This window comes from Grus americana, chromosome 1 (assembly GCF_028858705.1).
Source record: "Grus americana isolate bGruAme1 chromosome 1, bGruAme1.mat, whole genome shotgun sequence".
Taxonomy (NCBI): domain Eukaryota; kingdom Metazoa; phylum Chordata; class Aves; order Gruiformes; family Gruidae; genus Grus; species Grus americana.
The window spans coordinates 187,302,306-187,321,420 of record NC_072852.1 but is presented as its reverse complement, the minus strand read 5'-3'; the positions used below and the strand labels follow the sequence as shown (position 1 = coordinate 187,321,420).

At 44.4% G+C, this 19,115-nt stretch overlaps 1 protein-coding gene across 1 annotated transcript in view; it reads left to right on the top strand.

Annotated features, from left to right (window-relative positions):
- Window positions 1-18,250, top strand: part of SIAH3 (siah E3 ubiquitin protein ligase family member 3) — a 48,924-nt gene extending 30,674 nt beyond the window's left edge. The window contains exon 2 of the mRNA XM_054842354.1: window positions 17,495-18,250. Coding sequence (XP_054698329.1) covers window positions 17,495-18,088 — 594 coding nt within the window. The 3' untranslated portion in view covers window positions 18,089-18,250. The remainder of the gene's footprint in view (window positions 1-17,494) is intronic.
- The last annotated feature ends 865 nt before the right edge of the window (window positions 18,251-19,115 follow it).

Here is a 19,115-nt window from a genome sequence, read left to right as displayed (position 1 = left end):
GCCACGCCTGATTCAGATCCTGTACATCTCTGCTGCTGATGATTGCCATTCTGATAAATAGCAACAGAGTGAAAGGAAGAAAGCAGCATGGGTCTGCTCCTCCATTTACTTAATGTATCCTCAATAGCATTGCCTCTGTAATATATCTGTTACCAATCAATACTTGATATAATTTTAGTGAGTGGTGCTAGAGCAAGCCCAAAAGCTAAAGCAGATCTTTGTGTAAAACAGGCAGCAGGAAAAAATGAGGAGAAAGCTCATATGGGAAGCAAAATGGAGACGTGACTTGCAGGTCCAACTTTGCAATGCTGACCTTGTAACCTCAGGTCCACCAGAAAGACAAAGCAACTCTGGGGAAAGAGAATTTCTGATGAATGAGTTGGGACTGCAGCAATGGAAAGGGAGTGGGAGGTTTCCCACATCAGCACTTGCTGTGGAAACAGGTTCTCCACTGCTTGCCCTGAAGCTAGCTGCTCTCACCAGTGCTGACAAGACCCCAAGAAAGGATGAGGTTAATGACCTGGCCTGGCTGAACAGAGAGCTTTGGCTGGAACTCAGGGAAAATAAGAAAGTTTATGATCTTTGGAAGAAGGAACAGGTAACTCAGGAGGACAACAAGGATGTCATGAGGTTATGGAGGGGAAAAATTAGAAGGGGAAAAGCCCAACTAGAACTTAATCTGGCTACTGCCATAAAAGACAATGAAAAATGTTTCTATAAATACACTAGCAACAAAAGGAGGGCAAAGAAGAACCTCCACATAATGACAAAGTATGAGGAGAAGGTTGAGTTACTTAATGCCTTCTTTGCCTCAGACTTTAATAGTAAGACCAATTTTTCTCCAGGAACCCAGTCCCCTGAGCTGGAAGACAGGGATAGGGAGCAGAATGAAGCCACCATAATCCAAGGGGAAATGGTTAGTGACCTGCTACACCACTTAGACACACACACACAAGTCTATGGGCTCGGATGGGATCCACCCAAGGGTACTGAGGGAGCTGGCACAAGTGCTCGCCAAGCCACTTTCCATCGTTTATCAGCTGGTGAAGGGTCTAGAGCACCAGTCTGATGAGGAGTGGCTGAGTGTTTAGCCTGGAGAAAAGGAGGCTGAAGGGAGACCTTATTGCTGTCTACAACTACCTGAAAAGAGGTTGTAACAAGGTGGGTGTTGGTCTCTTCTCCCGAGTAACAAGTGATAGGATGAAAGGAAACAGCCTCAATTTGTGCCAGGGGAGGTTTAGATTGGGTATTAGGAAAAATTTCTTCACTGAAAGGGTTGTCAATCACTGGAAGAGGCTGCCCAGGGAAGTGGTTGAGTTGCCATCCCTGGCAGTATTTAAAAGACGGGTAGATGTGGTGCTTAGGGACATGGTTTAGTGGTGGACTTGGCAGTGTTAGGTTAATGGTTGGACTTGGTGATCTTGAGGGTCTTTTCAGGCCTAAATGATTCTGTGATTCTGTCTGCATCCTAAGCTGGTGAGTACTGGGTCTGCTCTGGTTTGCAGTGGTGGAGGAGCTATGTTCATACAGCCCTGTTCTGTGCTGGAGTGCACTGGCCTAAGTGGCTGTGAATGGAGGAAAACACGGAAGATATTAAGTTCTTCATTGATCATTTAACTTCTGGGCTATGGTCTAAATCTGAAGCGGGTCTTGTCATATAGCTTCACACCACAACCTTGCAGAGCCTCCTGTTTATGCTTCCTTGAGCCCATGAAAACAGGGCAGTCAGCTCAGCTGCTCTGCTGTAGAAGAAGGAGTTATAGGTCTGATTTCCTTCCATCTAGTGCTAAGCTGAAACCCCAGCGTGGAGAGTAAAGCTATAACCCAACGCCACAATGTAAGGGTAGGATACTGCTCTGAGAACTTTCTCTGCCTGTGGATGCACTAAACAGACCTATGTGAACTAAGGGAAAAGGGACAGTTTTCCATCTTATGTTAGATCAGAAAAAGGAACAACTAGTCAACTAATGACTTGGTAGTAGTTGATTAAGTGGCAGCCAATTCTTACAATTTTCTCCCCTTCAACACATGAGACAATGCCAGGGCACTGTGTCGCATGATGGGAAATGCCTGGTGAGTCAGGGTGGGTTGCAGGGTGGAGCAACGTTTCTAGGTCAGAGATGGTTGGCAGATCCGAGGGGCCAGGGTGCAGCTGGAGCACAGTCTCAGACCAAGACAGGTACTGCAGTGCTGAGCTACACGTGCATGATGTACAGCCCCCCCACTAGGGGCAGGAGGGTCTGAGCAGAAGCCAAATATGTATGTCTCAGAGTCAGGTTATCCATGATGTTCTTCAGTATTTTCCCTAAAACTTGAAAGCTGTTTGTTTCCCATCACTGAGGATGCTTTCGAAGGAGACCAGCTTTGTTATGTGGCAGCAGGGACCGGTGTGCAATCAGCATCAGGCTAAGCGCACAGGAGTCTGTCACGGCGGCTGCTATTGGGAGCAAACTGTCCTGTCCACTGACCCCCTCTTGATTCAAAACCTTTTTGGTGGGCAATTTAGCTGTGGGCAGTGATGGAGTGAAAAGAGCCATGGAAGTAGGTGGCTAACTGTTCCTTTGTCTGTATGAAGTCTGACGGGCAGCAGCTAGATTGCACTTCCAGGTGGCAATAGGAGAAAGGCAGTGCAAGCAGAAAGTCCTGCTGGGCTCCATGATTCAGGCCCGCGGCTCAAGGTCCTCTCATTGCTGAGCTTTCCGCACATGTAATTCTAGAAAGAGCCTCTGGTAAAGGCAGTGTTCATCTCATTATCAATTCAATTTTTGTGACAGCCCTGCTAGGGCTCTTAATTTCTTGTGTTAAAACAACAAATGAGATGACCCAACTGCAATCTTTAATAGGTATCATGGGTCAGTAATCATTCATTTGTTATAGTGCCTTTCACCCGAAGGACAGAGATGAAAATTTGTCCTCCTAATGGCAAGAGCTGTAAATTAGTTTTATTTCACTGCTAAATCTAGAGGCCTGAAAATTAGGATGACCAGCCCTTAGCTGGGAAGAAAATGTGTCAGCTCAAGGGATTTTCTGCATTAGGCAAATAGGCAGCTCATAATCACTCATTAAACAGTCACAGCAGCTGTCTCCTGACACCCTTTCCTACTCCAAGTTTTGACTCTCCTGCTGCACTGAACATGGTGAAACTTTTCAAGTCTGATGTCCAGTTCTGGTCCAGTGACCTCAGCTCCACGTCTAGCCATGGAAGAGAAGTGAATATCTCCTGAAAGTGCTGCAAAATAATTTCATTTTTCCTTGAAAATGAGCATATTCAAGATAGGGATGATGAATTGCTTTGTGGAGCTACATCTTATCTTCATTATTATGGGAGTTTCAGGTGAGTAGCTCAGATTTGAACATGTCTATCTTCTAGACATATACATTTAGTTGAGACAAATCCCACCTAAAGTTTATCCAGTTGTTTGTCACAGGTGTTTCTTCTGCTAAGTAACATTATCCTTCTCCTTGAAGGCTTTGCAAGCCCCATATATCTAAAAGATGTTATTCTCAGTTAGCACGGACTCGCTGTGGATTTGGAAATTGCGGGGCGAGCCATCAGTGCATGCTCATAGGGTGGAAAGGAGGGAAATTAAGGGTTTTAAAGACAGGTGGAAGCTACGTTGATAGGAACATGAAGATACCTAACAGCCTTCACTGAGCAAGTAGCTGCCAGAGAAGTCTCAGAAACACTTGAGTGTCTCTGTCTGGGAGTGTGGGTGTCTCTCTTGCAGTAACTACAGACGTGGCTCATGCCTTTGGCCTGACAGGCTGCACAAAACACCACACAGCCATTCCCCCTTGTGAAGCCTGGTCCCAGAGGTTTGCCCAGAGCTCTCCTAGCCCTGCATGAAACCAGACGGGGATGTAGTGCTTGTCCCAGATGACTCAGGTTGTCACAGAGGTATGCAGTTTGTTGAAGCAAAGCCATGCTGTTCACCACAGGTGATGTCCTGACAGGGAGCCAGGACTGCAGCCAGGACCTCAGTGGCCTGAGCCCTGGGTGGTGGAGCTGTGTCCTCTCTTGTCCACATGCACCCTGGCCCAGGGAGCAGGTAGGCAACACTGCAGCATGAGGGACAGGAAGCAGATCTTCCCTTGGTGTCCCATCCCTGAGCCACCATGCTTTCTCCCTCCAACCCTTGCGACACTTTGGGAAGAAGAAGAGAGGTTTGTCCTGGGAAAGAAAGGTTGAAACGCCTTTGATGTGATGAAATGAGTGGTCTGTCATCTTGTTCAATAACATGTCACACAGAAAGCTGTATAAAAATTTCTCTACAGAAAGCTGAAAATACAAAAAAACCCCACCCCAAAAAAACCTACCCCACTCTCAAATCCTCAAAACCTGTAAGTATATCAGAATAGTTGTACAATTATTGCCTTTTATGATGTGCAAGGTACAGAGTATTGTGCAGCCAGATAAGTTTATAAGAACATGGATTAAGCTACCTGCCTGGGGAGGACCTGACTGAAGTTAAAACAATAAAACCTTCCCACAAGTCAAGTGAGGGTGTGAGAGAGGGACATTCAAGTACAAGAATGGCTTTGAATAAGAAATGTGGCACCTCTGCCTGCTTTCTCCAATGCTACACTTGCACCACAATAGGAAATTTTAGGATGGAGAGCCAGAGAGACCAGAGCCAATAGAAAGAACCTGTGGTGCTGCAAACCAGAGCCGCACAGCCTACACAAATGGATTTCCAGCAAGAGCCTCCTTAATTTTAAAAATAACTAGACTCCAGGAGCTGCAGCTGATCTGCTGATAGATCTCTTGTCTCTGGATTGTTCATGGTTTCCCCATGAACAACATTGTCATCCCCTGGTGACATCCAACCAGTCAGCCTCACCTCAGTGCCTGGTAAGATGATGAAGCAGATTCTCCTGGAAGATGTCGAAACATATGGAAGACAGGGTTGTGATTAGAGACAGTCGGCATGGCTTCACCAAGGGCAAATCACACCTGACCAGTCTGGTGGCCTTCTACAATGGAGTCACTGCATCAGTGTGCAGGGGAAGAGCTATGGATGTCATCTACCCGGACTTCTGTAAGGCCTGTGATATGGTCCCCCACAACATTCTTACCTCTAAATTAGACACAGATGGGTTTGATGGATAGACTGTTAGATGGATAAGCAATTGACTGGATGGCAGCATCCAAAAAGTTATGGTCAATGGCTCAATATCCAAGTGGAAACCAGTAATGAGCGGTGACCCACAAGGGTCTATACTGGGGCCAATACTATTTAATATCTTCATCAGTGACACAGATAGTGGGATTGAGTGCACTTTCAGCAAATTTGCTGACAATACCAAGCTGTGTGATGCAGTTGATTCACTTGAGGGAAGGGATGCCATCCAAAGAGACCTTGGCAGGCTTAAGGAGTGGGACCTTGTGAATCTCACAAAGTTCATCAAGACCAAATGCAATGTCCTGCACCTGGTTGGGGCAACCTCTGGTGTCAATACAGGCTGGGTGGTGAATGGATCGGGAGCCGCCCTGTGGAGAAGGACTTGGGGATATTGGTGGATGAAAAATCAGATATGAGACAGCAATGTGTGCTTGCAGTGCAAAAAGCCAACCGTATCATGGGCTGTACAAAAAGAAATGTGGCCAGCATGTCAAGGGACATGATTCTCCCCCTCTGCTCTGCTCTCATGAAACCCCGCCTGAAATACCACCTCTAACCCTGGGGTCCACAGCACAAGAAAGACATGGAGCTGTTGGAGCAAGTCCAGAGGAGGGTCACGAAAATGATCAGAGGGCTGGAGCACCTCTCCTATGAGGACAGGCTGAGAGAGTTGAGGTTGTTCAGCCTGGAGAAGAGAAGGCTCTGGGGAGATCTTATAGCAGCCTTTCAATATATAAGGAGAGGCTGATAAAAAAGGGGCAACAGTTTTAAACTGAGAGAGGTAATGTTTTTAAGCCAAAAGAGGGTAGGTTTAGATTGGACATAAGGAAGAAATTTTTTATGATGAGGGTGTTGAGACATTGGCACAAGTTGCCCAGAGAAGCTGTGGATGCCCCCTCCCTGGAGGTGTTCAAGGCCAGGTTGGACCCAGCATTGAGCAACCTGATCTAGAGAAAGATGTTCCTGTCCATGGCAGAGGGGTTGGATTAGATGATCTTCAAGGGTCCCTTCCAACCATTCTGTGATTCTGTGATTCTGTGATTCTATACTTCCTCTTGCTGGTGGCACACGAGGTCAGAGTGGAGGTGCCAGTGGGCTAGGGGATGGCAGGGGATTCCCTCCCCAAAAGGGCAGTGCTGCAGGAAGGGCAGCGTGGAGACTGACTCAACCTCTCCTGACTAGGGGAGACCATTGTGTCTCAGATCTGAAGCATTTTGACAGGACAGGTTGGGGAAAAAAAATGAACGCAGTTGTTCTCTGTGCTCCGCTCCTTCTGCAGGCAGAACACTGCAAGCTCAGAGGCTGTCAATACGGTACCTTTCTGTAAGTATGAATGTTAACTTAGAGGGTTGTTGAGTGTTTTTTTTTTTTTTTTCTTCAGCAAAACCCTTAAAACTTTCAATCTATTAATAGAGATAATTTTCTTGCTGTAGGTGGAGTATTGTCTTCTCTGGCTAAGCTGAGCCTCCCTTTCTATTCTCTCTTTCCACCTGCGTCCTCCCTATGTGAAGAAAACTTCTAGAACTAATCTTTGAGAATTTGAGGGGGAGAAAGAAGGAGGAACAGGCTATGATTTGCACAAAATTAAAAGAAGTATTTGTGACACAAGCCAAATGTTCCCACAGAAATGTCCCTTTCCTTACTGCAAAGAATATATCAGTGGAACATCAACATACATTACACACACTAAAAAAATTTCCTCAGGCTTGCAGTTTGTTTTTCATGCCCAAAGCTAATGGTTCACTTTGGTTTTCTGTATTGTTTTGTGGTTTTTCCCCTTTCTTAAGACTGCACAAACTCAAGACACTTTCAGCTGAGAGTGAAATAATGATGAATTTTGTGTTGTCTTGTAACAGGGAGACTTTTTTCATTCAATGCCACACTCATGTTGCAGGTACCCAGAGCAAGGGCAAGCTGAAAGCTCAGGGCTAGGTCACTGGTGGAGAAAGGGCAGGGACGTGTAGGGGAAAGGAGAGTTACTCTGAGACTGGCAAAATTTATTTTCCCCTCTGTTTTTTTTCTAATGCTCCTGAAATCTGAGCATGACCTCTGCCACCAGGCCATGTAGATGGGTTCAAGATGCCATCACTCACCAGTACCTCAGCAGGAGGGAGGGACGCATGGTTTTAAGCCACTCCTGCATTTCCGCAGACACAGCTCTCAGGAGAAGGTCTTAACCAAAAATGAGGAGTGTCTTACAGCTGATACGTTGCTCAGTGACTGCTACAGAGATGTAGGCACGGGCATGGGCACGGGCACAGCCTATGAGACAGGACAGGGAACCAGTGTCGGCAGCATTACATGCCCTGTGCTCCCTCCCTGCTCCACCTGCGTGGCCCCAGCCCAGGGTCTGAACTCAGCTGTGACCTGCCTGGTGTAGGCTTAATTGGTCATTATCCCGTGCCAGTTGCAAGAACAATGTGACATAGACCATAGAGCAAATCCTTGCCCAGGAGGTGGGAGACATGGGTTCCACCAAGAGAGGTTGCAGGCTTGCTCAACAATCACCACCTCGTCTTTTTTCTCCTTCCAACAGGCCAGTAATGTTTGTGTTGTCCTTTGGCACTCCCGGGGTGCGTTTCTGAAAGAGCAGTTTGTGAATTTAAATGTCATATAATTGTGATAGCTGCAGGTTTCCTGATGGAAGGGAAGAATTTCGATTGTCTCAGGGTGGATTTGGTCTAATTATCTCAGATGACACCAGCAAATCTGCTCCTCTTGGAGACATGCTGTTACTGTAGTAACTTGTAAATGAATATTGGATGATGTGTTATTAGAGCCAGTCTGAACTGGTAAGTTTATGAGCACAGTGGGCAATCACTTCTTTTTTTTTTTTTTTTTTTTTTCCATATTAATTTCTTCCTCAGTGTGAATGTAAAACACAAAATCCACAGGTCAGATTTAGGGCTCTTGTGAACTGTGCCTCTCCTATCAGACAGAGCAGATGCAGCCTGGAACTGCTTTATCACTTTGCTTTTAATTAAAGCCTATAATGGTTTTGCACTTTGTTAACAGGCTGTATACAAAGTACAAAGTGAATAAAGGATGAAGTGAATCTTCAGATAATTCTACGTTTTGGATTATCTCTTTTTACATATGCAGGCCATTCACTATATCACCCAGAGCCACAACCAGCATTGCTTCATGAGTGATCTGGTAATAAACAGTGGTTACACCCTGCCTTTCTGGAGCGAGAGCTGGTGGTGCCTGCCTTGGCTTCAGATACTTTCCCTGTGTGGCCAAAGGGGATGGTGTTTAGAGGCATCACCCTTGCTTAAACAACATTTTATACAATCTTCTGCTAGTCCAAGGAGAAGAAGGTAAACTTCTCCGTGCCCCAGTGCATCAGCAGCTGCAATGCAACACCAAATCCTCTGTACTACAGTTTGTTGTCACTGCATTGTGCTCAGTCCTAAAATGCAGCAAAGAGGATTCAAGTTGCAAATCAGGTCCTTGGGGCATGTGCCACCCTCCAGCCTGGTTTCTTCTGTATCTCTAATCTGCAAGCCTGGGAAGTCTGCCAGGAGGATGTTCTGGGTCAGCCAGAACCAAATCAGAGGGGGAAATGTTCAGATTATCCCTAAACAGCCAGGGGAAGAGGAAGACCATGTTTCTGACCTGCAGATGCCCACCCTTTCCACTTCTATTGTTGACAGTAGCTGTAGCTCAGGATCCGGATCTGGATTTGTCCCCAGCAGCCGTCCACACTTCAGGGAAGCTGCCTATGGGAGAGGCAGAGTCTGTCTCCACTCCTTCCACAGTCACAGCAGGGACCTGCTCCACCAAAACAGCCTCATTTCAGCTCCTCTCTTGGGTGCCTCTACAAAGGGCTTAAATGGTACTGGCAAGAGTACCCTCAGGGGCTTCTCCCTGAGAAACAGGAACAGTTTATTATCTTATTCTACTGTCCCCCTTTGTTTTAAAAGCCCTTTAAAGTTTCCAGGACATCACCATTTCTGGCAGGGGATCCCAAACCCAAGTAACAGAGAGCAGAAAAGCAACAAGGGTGAGGGTAGTGAGCATGGGTGCAGGATAAACCTGCACTGACCAAGGATGCTCTGGGCACTATGAGCATGCCTGGTCTAGTTGCTCCCACAGTCATGGTCTCATACTGTGTTTACTCAAAGCCAAGATGCCTTTTTTTCTGTGGTAACAGATCTTAAAGCTAAGAGTCTTCCTTTGTTAAGCCCTTGAAGCAAGCATGGGGCAATTACCCCAGAGCAAGTGTTGTATATCAACTTGCCAACCTGCCAGGCCTCCACAGGTCCAGATGCTTCCATTTCATCCATTTCATCTCCACGCTTTTCTTTTATTTTGGCTAGCAAATAACTGTGTCAGATGATCCACAGGAATTGCCCATGTGCATGGTTTTGCTCAATGTATTTTATTCCTCAAAGAAAGCACAGAAAGTGATCTCAGGTAAGATCCAGAAAACACAGCAGCTAAACCAGGATCATTTGTGTGGGTGTCCATGACCCATCTGCAGCTTTGGCTGAGGGTCAGCGAGACGATGCGTCTCCCTTCAGCCTGAAACACGTGAAGTTTCAGTGTCGTCCCACCTGGGCTGGGAATGGTCCATCAAACTCGATTTTAAAGCAGGAGAGCTGGAGAGCATGACATTGCTCCACTTTGATGGTGTCTATGCCTAGACCTCTCTCAGAAAGCATCTACGAGACTGAAATGCTTTAGTATGGGTCCTGTTTATATTTCATTATAATTACATTGTTTTCAATATATTGAAGAATGTCAAGTTTCTTGATATTTTTGCTTGCTCTTCAAGACTGCATGACAGTTTATGCTAAAACCCGTGACATTTTAAAAGCAAGAAAGGGATTTTAATTTGAGAATAATATCTTTCTTTCCATCTGGGATACATTTAAAATGCTGTAACATATTTTTGCTATATCTATAACTACCACAGAAAAACAATTTTTTTTTTTTTTTTCCAAAATACCTCTAAAACTATGTGGCCTCATCTAAAATTCAGGCTCCTCTGATATAGAGAAGTGTGGTGCTACATGTGGACATGTACTAAAGCAGCATTTTCTCTGCATACTCAGAGGTGTGTAATTAGCATGAGGACAGCCATTAACACATCCCCTGCGCTGTGTCACCAAGTCATGCCTGATTATGTTGCAAAGTGAGATTAGCGAAATGAGCTTCAAGTTGTCCTCTCGCTGCCATTTGATAGTAGGGAAAACAAATCCTTCTACTGCCAAAGCTGCAACTAATATTCAGTACTTAAGAAATTCAACTGATGCATTCATAATGAATAGGATTTTGTGTAATTAAAATTTTAAATAAATTCCCAACATGAGCCCTGGCTTGGACTTCTTAATTTCAGATATAAAAATACAGCTTTTGACAAAATAGGTTGAGGGATTTTTTTTTTTCTTCCTACTCTTTTCTTTCATCTGAGAGATTTACAAAATCTCATTAGCATACTAAAAAATAGCAGAAGATAAATTAAATGAAGACCAGGATTAAAAGACTCACTAGTTTCTTCATGTCACCTTTATAGTTCTTTTGAGCATCTGTCCCTGTGTGGTGGGTGTAAGTAACGTGGAGGTGGATGTTAGTGGGTGGCGAAGCTTTTATGAGACAGAAAGAAGCTGAGAATTAAAAAATTATTGGAGGCAGTTTCCATACAGATGAGAAGAAGCTATCATACCCTGAGAAGCCTGGGAAGAGGAGGAAGACAGTATGAAAACTGAATAAATGGCACATTTCACTGGCAAAGAAAATGCCAATTTTTTTCAACAGAAACCCTGAAAGTTGCCACGGACCTCTCTCCTAAAGCATCCCAAAGCTGCAGACCTGGGTCCCTCCTTGCCTGCAGAAATCTTTAGGTCAAAGCCAAAAATACATCAAGTTCTCATGGCACGTTTCCAGGTTGCTCATCTACCTACAGGGTGACTGCATCCCTTGTTGTCCCTTGTCACATGATGGAGATGAGACAAAGGATGGCAAGGTCAGCAAGCAGGTCCTGTAGCTGGGAGGAAGACCATGTTGCCCTGGAGAGCTGGACTCCACTTATGTCTCTGCCTGGACAGCCCTGTATGATACTGGAGAGTCATCTACAGCAAGCTGTTCATGGATGGCTTCTAGTCAGTCGATCGTCGCTCCTGAGTTGCTCAATCTAACATCTTAGACCTGATTTGCGGATAGTTTAATCACTTGTAGCTCCATCTGAGGTTAATGGAGTCTGGATTTTGAAAATATCAAGTACTCTAGGAGGCAATTCTACTGTGAAAAATCAGGAGCTGTGTGATATAAGCTGGGCAACAAAATATGGTCAATACACTTGGATCTTTAATCTCTCCATGCCTAAATTCCTTGACCCTAAAGTGAGAAATAATACTGCCATTGTACTTTAGCTCAACATCAGAAGTATCAGCTTTTGACAGATGCTTTTGATGCACAGAGACAGCCACAGCAATGACGCTCATAGAAGAAAAAATACATGACAAAATTAACTCTTCTCAGAGGCAGCTTTAAAAAAAAATATGCAGTCTCAGATTTGGGACTATTTTCACAAGGATGGCAAAAATAAGCTCATCATCAAAATACATGGCTTCCATCCCCCCAGGTACCAGCATTTTTTAAATAAAAAAGGTACCAGACTGGTTTAACCTGGACAAAACAATGTGGTTTTTTCCTCACGACATTATTCTCAGAAACATTTGAAACAGACCTGTAAGTGTTATGAGTCTATATAAAAATACGTGTATGTGTGTTTACATAAGTGCATGTATAATTTAATATGTATTTTAAAGTCAGCCTGAATCAGGTGTTATCCCAAACAACGTAAGTTTTACAAAGTTGTACAGAATAGGAAGCTGGATCTCAGAGGGGGGGCAGCGGTATCAGGAGGCAGTGTTAGCACAGGTACCGGGTTTGTAACAGGGGTGTGAGCACAGCCCCTCTCAACCCCTGGCTCCCACAGCTGCCAGGAACATGCACGGCTCCTACCAAGCCTCCTGTAATCCATCCCAGAAGGCTGTGGCTGAGGAGGAAGGAGCTTGGATCCACAGAAGGACCAGATATGGGTTCCCTCTCAGAAGAAGGATTAGGTTGCAGTGTCTCAGGGTGTACTAAAGCTGGAACGGGGTAGAGAAGGAGCACTCTCTGCTAGTTCAGGCTGGATGGTGTGTCCGATGGCTTTATTTTCATCTCTGACATTTTCTGTGTGAGCCTGTGATGGCCATCAGACTACACCATTGACTTCCCCAAGCAAATAGCCCAGCCCATGGGTGAGTTAATGAGTGTTTGCAAAGTTGTGTGTGACCACTGGATGAAATGCAGTTGCATAGGTGGGCAGTGTCTGGAAAAGGGTTATTATTCACAGCACCTGCTTTGCTGTCAGAAACCCTTATTGACTAGGCAGCAAACAAGTCCTTGTCCTCACTCCTTGGGATGTTCTCCTCAGCACACGCTGCACTGTTCACGGGCATGTAAAAGGCTGATTTTTTTTGCACATTATGTGCATTACTGTAAGTAAAAGTATGCATGAGGCATCCAGGCTCCCAGTGTAATGCTGGGGAAAACTGGAAAGTGCAGAAAGGAGACATTTAACCTTCACTGTGAAGACCTGAGCAGCATTTATTCCTCTGCAACATGGCGGTGCTACTCGCCCTCCTTTTACTCCAGATCATCAGTGTCTGGGTCCTCTCCCATGGGGTGTGAGGACTGAATTCAACCCTCCCTCACCCTGAGGGGTTTGCAGCGAGCAAATTCCCCACTTGGAAGTCAGGACTTTAATTGCAAGGCATTCAGCTGCTCCGGGCAGCAGCCACCTTTGCTCTCCCATTTGAAGCTGTGCAGCAGAGAAGTAGAGCTTGAGGGATCACGGTGTAGCCAGTGCCTGCACCCTACAGTGCCCGGAGATCACCTAGCAGGGATGCAGTGTGGGTTTCTGCCTCTGTTTCCTCTATTTTTGCCACAGTTTGTAGTTAAAGTCTTTGCTAGCTAGAATACAAAAGGTCCCCACAGAGTTTGATGAGCAACACCAAAGCCCTCTCTCCTGGGTAGGTGCGTTAGTTTTGCAGCTGCACACTTAGAGATATGCTTGTGTCTTCTCTACCTCTTGGAGATCTTGGAGATCTCTACCTCTGATCTACCCTTTGACCTTCCTCTGGATTTTCTATCAGGTCACTGGTGACTGGAGGTGTAATGGTGGTAGGGAGCCACAGATTTACACCCTCGTGTGAACAGACATCCATTTCTCTCACCACGAACTGTGTTGTCTCCAGTGTAGCAGGAGAAACTCATAGCGATACAACTCTCTCCTGACCAAAATCAGGTTCCCTTCTGCTCCTTATCTAGAAACCGGTAAAACCTCTGCGGATCTGCCCCGAGGATGGGTTTGGTCCTGGCTGCATGTAGAGAGCAGTGTCTGGGGGTAAGTTCCTTCGGCATCTCTTGGGATGAAGCGAATTGCACTCCAGGGCTCTGCATGGGCTGTAAAAGGAGCTGATGTTCTTCAGAGTTTGCCACCTACTCCTCAGATGTTAAAGATAGAACAGATGAGTCACACCTAGAGTGATTTATTGCATTTTTAGTAGAAAGTCTGTAGAAAGGCTGGGTCAGGACCCAGAAGCCCTGTGTCCCAGGTCCAAATATAAACTTTTTTTTTCTTTTCATAAGAAAAGCACTGTGTATTTATAAATTCCTCTTTTCCAAATGACTTGTTCTTAAAGAGATTTACACTGCAATAAGCTGCATCATTAAAAAGAAATTTTTTCTGTGAGCGGCAGAGCCTGGTTTCCTGCGGTTTGGTGTGTCATGATGGGATTATCTCATGTCTAATGAGGAGCACTCCAGCTGAAGCCTTTTCTCCTGTTCATAAAGACTGTCTCATGTGGGTTCTCTGGTGTCTATAATACATTTGGGATCAAACTGCCGTTGTTTAGGTTCTCTCCTATCTGACAATGTAATATGGCCCACACGGCAAGCTGTTCTTCCCTGGAGACAAGAAAGGGTCATACCTCTCTACCCTGCTGCCTCTTCTCATAAAGCCAGTTGAAAATTAAAAAAAAAAAACTTTGAGACTTCTATCATACAGTTAAATTTGACTGATATTGGCCAACAGGCTAAAAGATAGTTGAGAATAATACTGGACTGACACGACAATATAATAAACCTAATTTTATTAGGTAATCAGGCAATAAATGATGGAAAGTAAACACTGGAGCAGATTAAACATGAAAAAAGTTCATAAATATTTATTCAAGCATTTAAATGTGCTCAAGGTGACCATTTTATGCCCATTTTCCATTTCAGTTTTAGAGGTTCGATTCATAGCCATATGGAAGGGCAACAAGGGCACAGGCACCCCAATAGTTCTGCTCATTCCTCAAAAGTAAAAGCAAAATAATAGTTTCCTGTGAGGCTTTTTTTTACAAAGACAGGGAATTTTAAAATGTTTCTTTCAAAATATTACAACATGTAGAATTTAGAAACAGTTGTGTTGAATAATTCAGAAACCAGATTTTGAAGATGATTCTCACCTAGTCAGAGAATAAAAATAGATCATATGGTTTGTGTTGGATTTCCAGAATTTTCAATAAACCTGAACTGAACAAAGCCAGACCAAAAATCCTTTGCTGAAGTGATTCATGGAAATGTTTCAAAATGTGAGATGTGAAAGGGAATTCTCAATGATTTGCATGCGTGCACACACACACACACAAAATCACAAACGAAGGAAAGAAGAAGGATACATTGAATAAATTGCTCTTTGTAATTTATTTTTCCAGTTCCTGAGCCATAGAAACATGCTCATCATAAAGTGATTTTTTTTGAGATACTTGTATTTTCTTAACTTGGATACAGTTTAGATGGATGAGCTACCATTGCTCTCCATGCTTATCAAATTAGGAGAATGCACTTCTAAATTCAATTACATCCTCCCTGGAAATGGTTTCTCTAACTCTGGTAATCTTTGGAGAGGAATTATACACAGTCTATAAAGCTTCACATTTCAAAACCTAATTTTGAATGTTATTCAAGAGGTTAATTTAAGATTCATCTTCCTAAAGAGGAGTTAAATAAAACTGATAGAAGGCTGGAACTTGTCGAGTGGTTGAGAGGTTTATCAGCATGTGAGTATGAGTTCATTAGTTTTAATTAGTATAATCACTAATGTTGCATTAACAGTTTGGTGAGAGAAAGTAATTGCTCACACCCACTGTATTAGATTGGGAGATTAGAATTCATTTTATGAGGTAATTAGCATTTCAGGGATTTTTTAAAAGGCTTTTACGATCTGCCATTGCAGTAGCCTCCTTCACCAAAAAGAGTTTAAATTAACCATAACTTTCATCTTAATGGGATGCAAAAATTAATGTAGAATTAAGTATGAACCAGCAATCCCACCGTGATAAGCAGGCAGCTAAAGCCACAAACCTCGATTAGTTTATAATGACCTGTTTTATTTCCCAGACAATGATAGTCATTTATCTGTCCTTAATTCATTATCTTCTTGGAAAGTTTATATTTAATTTTATGTAGCAAAACAAGTAAGATATGAGGAAGGGAAAAGTAGAACAGTACTATCCAAGTAATATTTCTCCAAAGAAAAAGCTGCAAGGTTCAATAATAGGGTTTAAATAGTAAATTATTCTTCATATCAAATGTCAGAGGAAGAAACAGCACCCTTTGACACCCAGTGCCTTGGGAAGAATCATGAATTTCACAGCAGCGATCACAGGCACTGCTTTGCCCATCATGTCCCTTGGCAGCTACTGACAATACGAGAATGGAGATCCAGGACTTTGTCATCCTGGTTGGCAAGGAAGCCGTGGTCATCTGAGAGCTGAGACAGTTGACCCAAGAGATTGCCTTCCAAAACATGCTGGAAAGCAAAGGTGCAAGTTCTGGTGAGAAAAGCTGCTTGCAGTACGAACACTTACTCTCACGTCAAGGCTGTAATGAAAGGCATCACAGTACCCACAGAGAGATGAGACAACGCATCATTTGCAACATATCTGGTACCTATTCTATGGGACTATGCTTGCCCCTGGTTAAAACAAGTCTCTGCTCAAAAATAGCTGAATAAAGCCCAAATCTGCTACGTCCTGGATGTGGCATGGAGGAGAACAACTGTTAGATGTTAGAACTGTACTGTTCCTGTAATTTTGGGTAGATATGTTAAAACGAGCAGACGTGGGGCAGTATCCAGGGAATTATATGAATATTCCTAAAACATATCTTAAAGCAAAATGTACTCTTAATTCTTATACTCCTTACAAACATCTCCAGAGGAGTTCAGAGGGAGACAATGTCCTCCTACGTTTAAACATCTAAAATTTAGGTACATCTAGGCAGATTAGATCTCAGCCTTAGACTGGGTCTGGCGGCAGCTAGTGCCACCTTTAGGAGGTGAATTACTCCAGCCAAGATTTAAATCTGCCACTGGGAAGGCTTGCCTCCCTCTACTGACTGCAGAGGCAGCCCAAGTTAACCAGGTTTCCATCTTGGGTGGCTGAAGTAAATGCTTAGAATTGGGTAGGAAGAATCATGACCGACACGCCTGTGCCTTAGGGTTTGTCTACGCACAGAGTTATTGCGGAGAATCATTGCTCTTCCTGAATAGCATTACCTGTGGATACACTTTTGATTGAATAAGACTTACTCTTTTCAAAAACATCCACTTGACAGAGGCAGAGTGGTTTGCTTCCTAGTCCTCACGTGGAATTATTCTGCAAAAGCTCCTGCCTTTTCAGCTAGTTGTCCTACCTTAATCCAAATTTACTTTAGTATAAAAATGCCCTTAATTTGCCATCCATCCACTTTTGAGAGCTATTTAAGATTTATGGAGGTAAGTGCATCAATTAAGCACAAATACATTGACAAAAAAAAAAAAAATAAGGCATCATATACAATAAGAACTGACTTTTATTTCACAAATTATGGGTGTTATAAAGCATATTGTTTCAGGAGAAATGTCTGTATTTGCCAGTGTGTTTCATTAAAGAATAATAAAGCCATACATATTTCATTTCCTTGTTCTGAGTTGCAAGAGCCTTAACTATATAAAATGCCCCATGCTGTCCTTGCTTTGTTGGGCTTTTTTTTTTCTTTTTAATCAGATTTTTCCCCTCAAACTAATGAAATCGCTCTTTAAACACATATATCACTTTCATTTGAAGTTACTTATCATGGCTCATATGGTTTCTCTCTTCTCCTGGGGAATAAGGCAACTGCCAGCTCCTTTTGCTGTGCAGATCCAGTCCTGGATTGCCCCTGATCTCAGCCTGGTTTTCTCACCAGTGCTGTTTTAGGTGGAGTCTGCGGGGGTTCTGCACCTTGTGTATCTGAACGGGTTCCTGGTCCACCTACTATCGCTTGTAATTTCTCTCTTCTTGTAGTATGCACCGACCCGCTGTGCAGCTGTGCAGACATCCGTGGAGCAAGCTGTCCTTCCTCCCTGTCATCACCACGAAGCAGTGCATGACCCCCAGCTGGTTCCCTGCACGTGCCCACTCTTCTCCTGCCCGTGGGAAGGGCACTTGGAGGTGGTGGTGTCCCACCTGAGGCAGACCCACCGCATCAACATCCTTCAGGGGGCAGAGATTGTCTTCCTGGCCACGGACATGCACCTACCTGCACCCACAGACTGGATCATCATGCATTCCTGCCTTGGCCACCAGTTTTTGCTGGTCCTCAGGAAGCAGGAGAAGTATGAAGGCCACCCCCAGTTCTTCGCTACGATGATGCTGATCGGCACGCCAACCCAAGCTGACAACTTCACCTACCGTCTTGAGCTCAACAGGAACCAGAGGCGCCTTAAGTGGGAGGCGACCCCCAGGTCGGTACTGGAGTGTGTTGACTCTGTCATTTCAGACGGGGATTGCCTTGTGCTGAACACTTCCCTGGCTCAGCTCTTTTCCGACAACGGAAGCCTAGCAATAGGAATTGCAATAACCACCAGCAAAGTTCACAATGCTGAAAATGAAATGTGAGGGGGAAGAGGGAAGAAGAGGAAGAGGAGGAGGAGGAACAATGGTGCTCTAGCTGCCTTGTGAGAGCCAGAACTTGCGGACTTTTTGGGGGGGTCTCAGGTCTTTTATGGTATTTAGTACTCGTCCACAGTGGGCATTATGTAAACATTCTGTGGTTACGGTCTCTGTGTAATGTATTTACTGTTTTGTTAATACAATTTTATGAGAAATTTTAAAGAGGCTAATCAATTTATTGTCGCCCTCCAGCAACACTGGAAACAAGGCTTTCTCCTGGAAAGCGCACCCAGGGTGACTCATAGCAGCCTTTGGTCTGAGCATTCTATGCAAATGTGTTTCCTTCATTGTCTGCCTAATTGCCTGGTATTAATGAGGCCCCTTTGCCTGGTAAAAAGTAAAGTTTTCCACTAAGGGACAAGAGCACAGGGTTTGCAACAGGTTCGTTTATCACTGATTCGAGAGCAACTTCGGCAAAACTGGTGCAGTTGACCTCAGGTGGACCGAACCACAGCAGGTCTCAGACTACCAGAAGATGTCTGTTAACCCCCCTCCCACCTTCCCTGCACACCGCGTACTTACCTCCCTGTGATGGGTTTCCATACTCGCAATAGTGATTTAAGTCTTACACTGTGGTCACAACCAAGCTGCAGAGAGCTCATCGTTTCAGAGCTCCCTTCAGCTTCTGAGGAAGCAATGTTCACCACCCAGACAATGAAAGCTTCAGAAGAAAAAGTCATCACCTCCTCTGAGCCGGGGCCTGGAAAGCCTCATCCTGCATTAAATCGGGAATGACAGCTAGTGGGTGGTCACTGTGAGCATGGGTAAGTCTCACTCCTGTATCATGATAGGCCATGAGAGGCTTGCTAGATGGTCTGGCTCCAGCATGGAGATAACCATAGCCAGCCATGAGGGCATTCACTTTTTTAGCTGCTATTTCCTTAAGCATTCAGAAAGAGATTTTCAGAAAATAAAGTATCAGGAAGGTCCTAAGTTGTGTACTGCTCTTGCTATTGAATTCTGTGCCACTTAG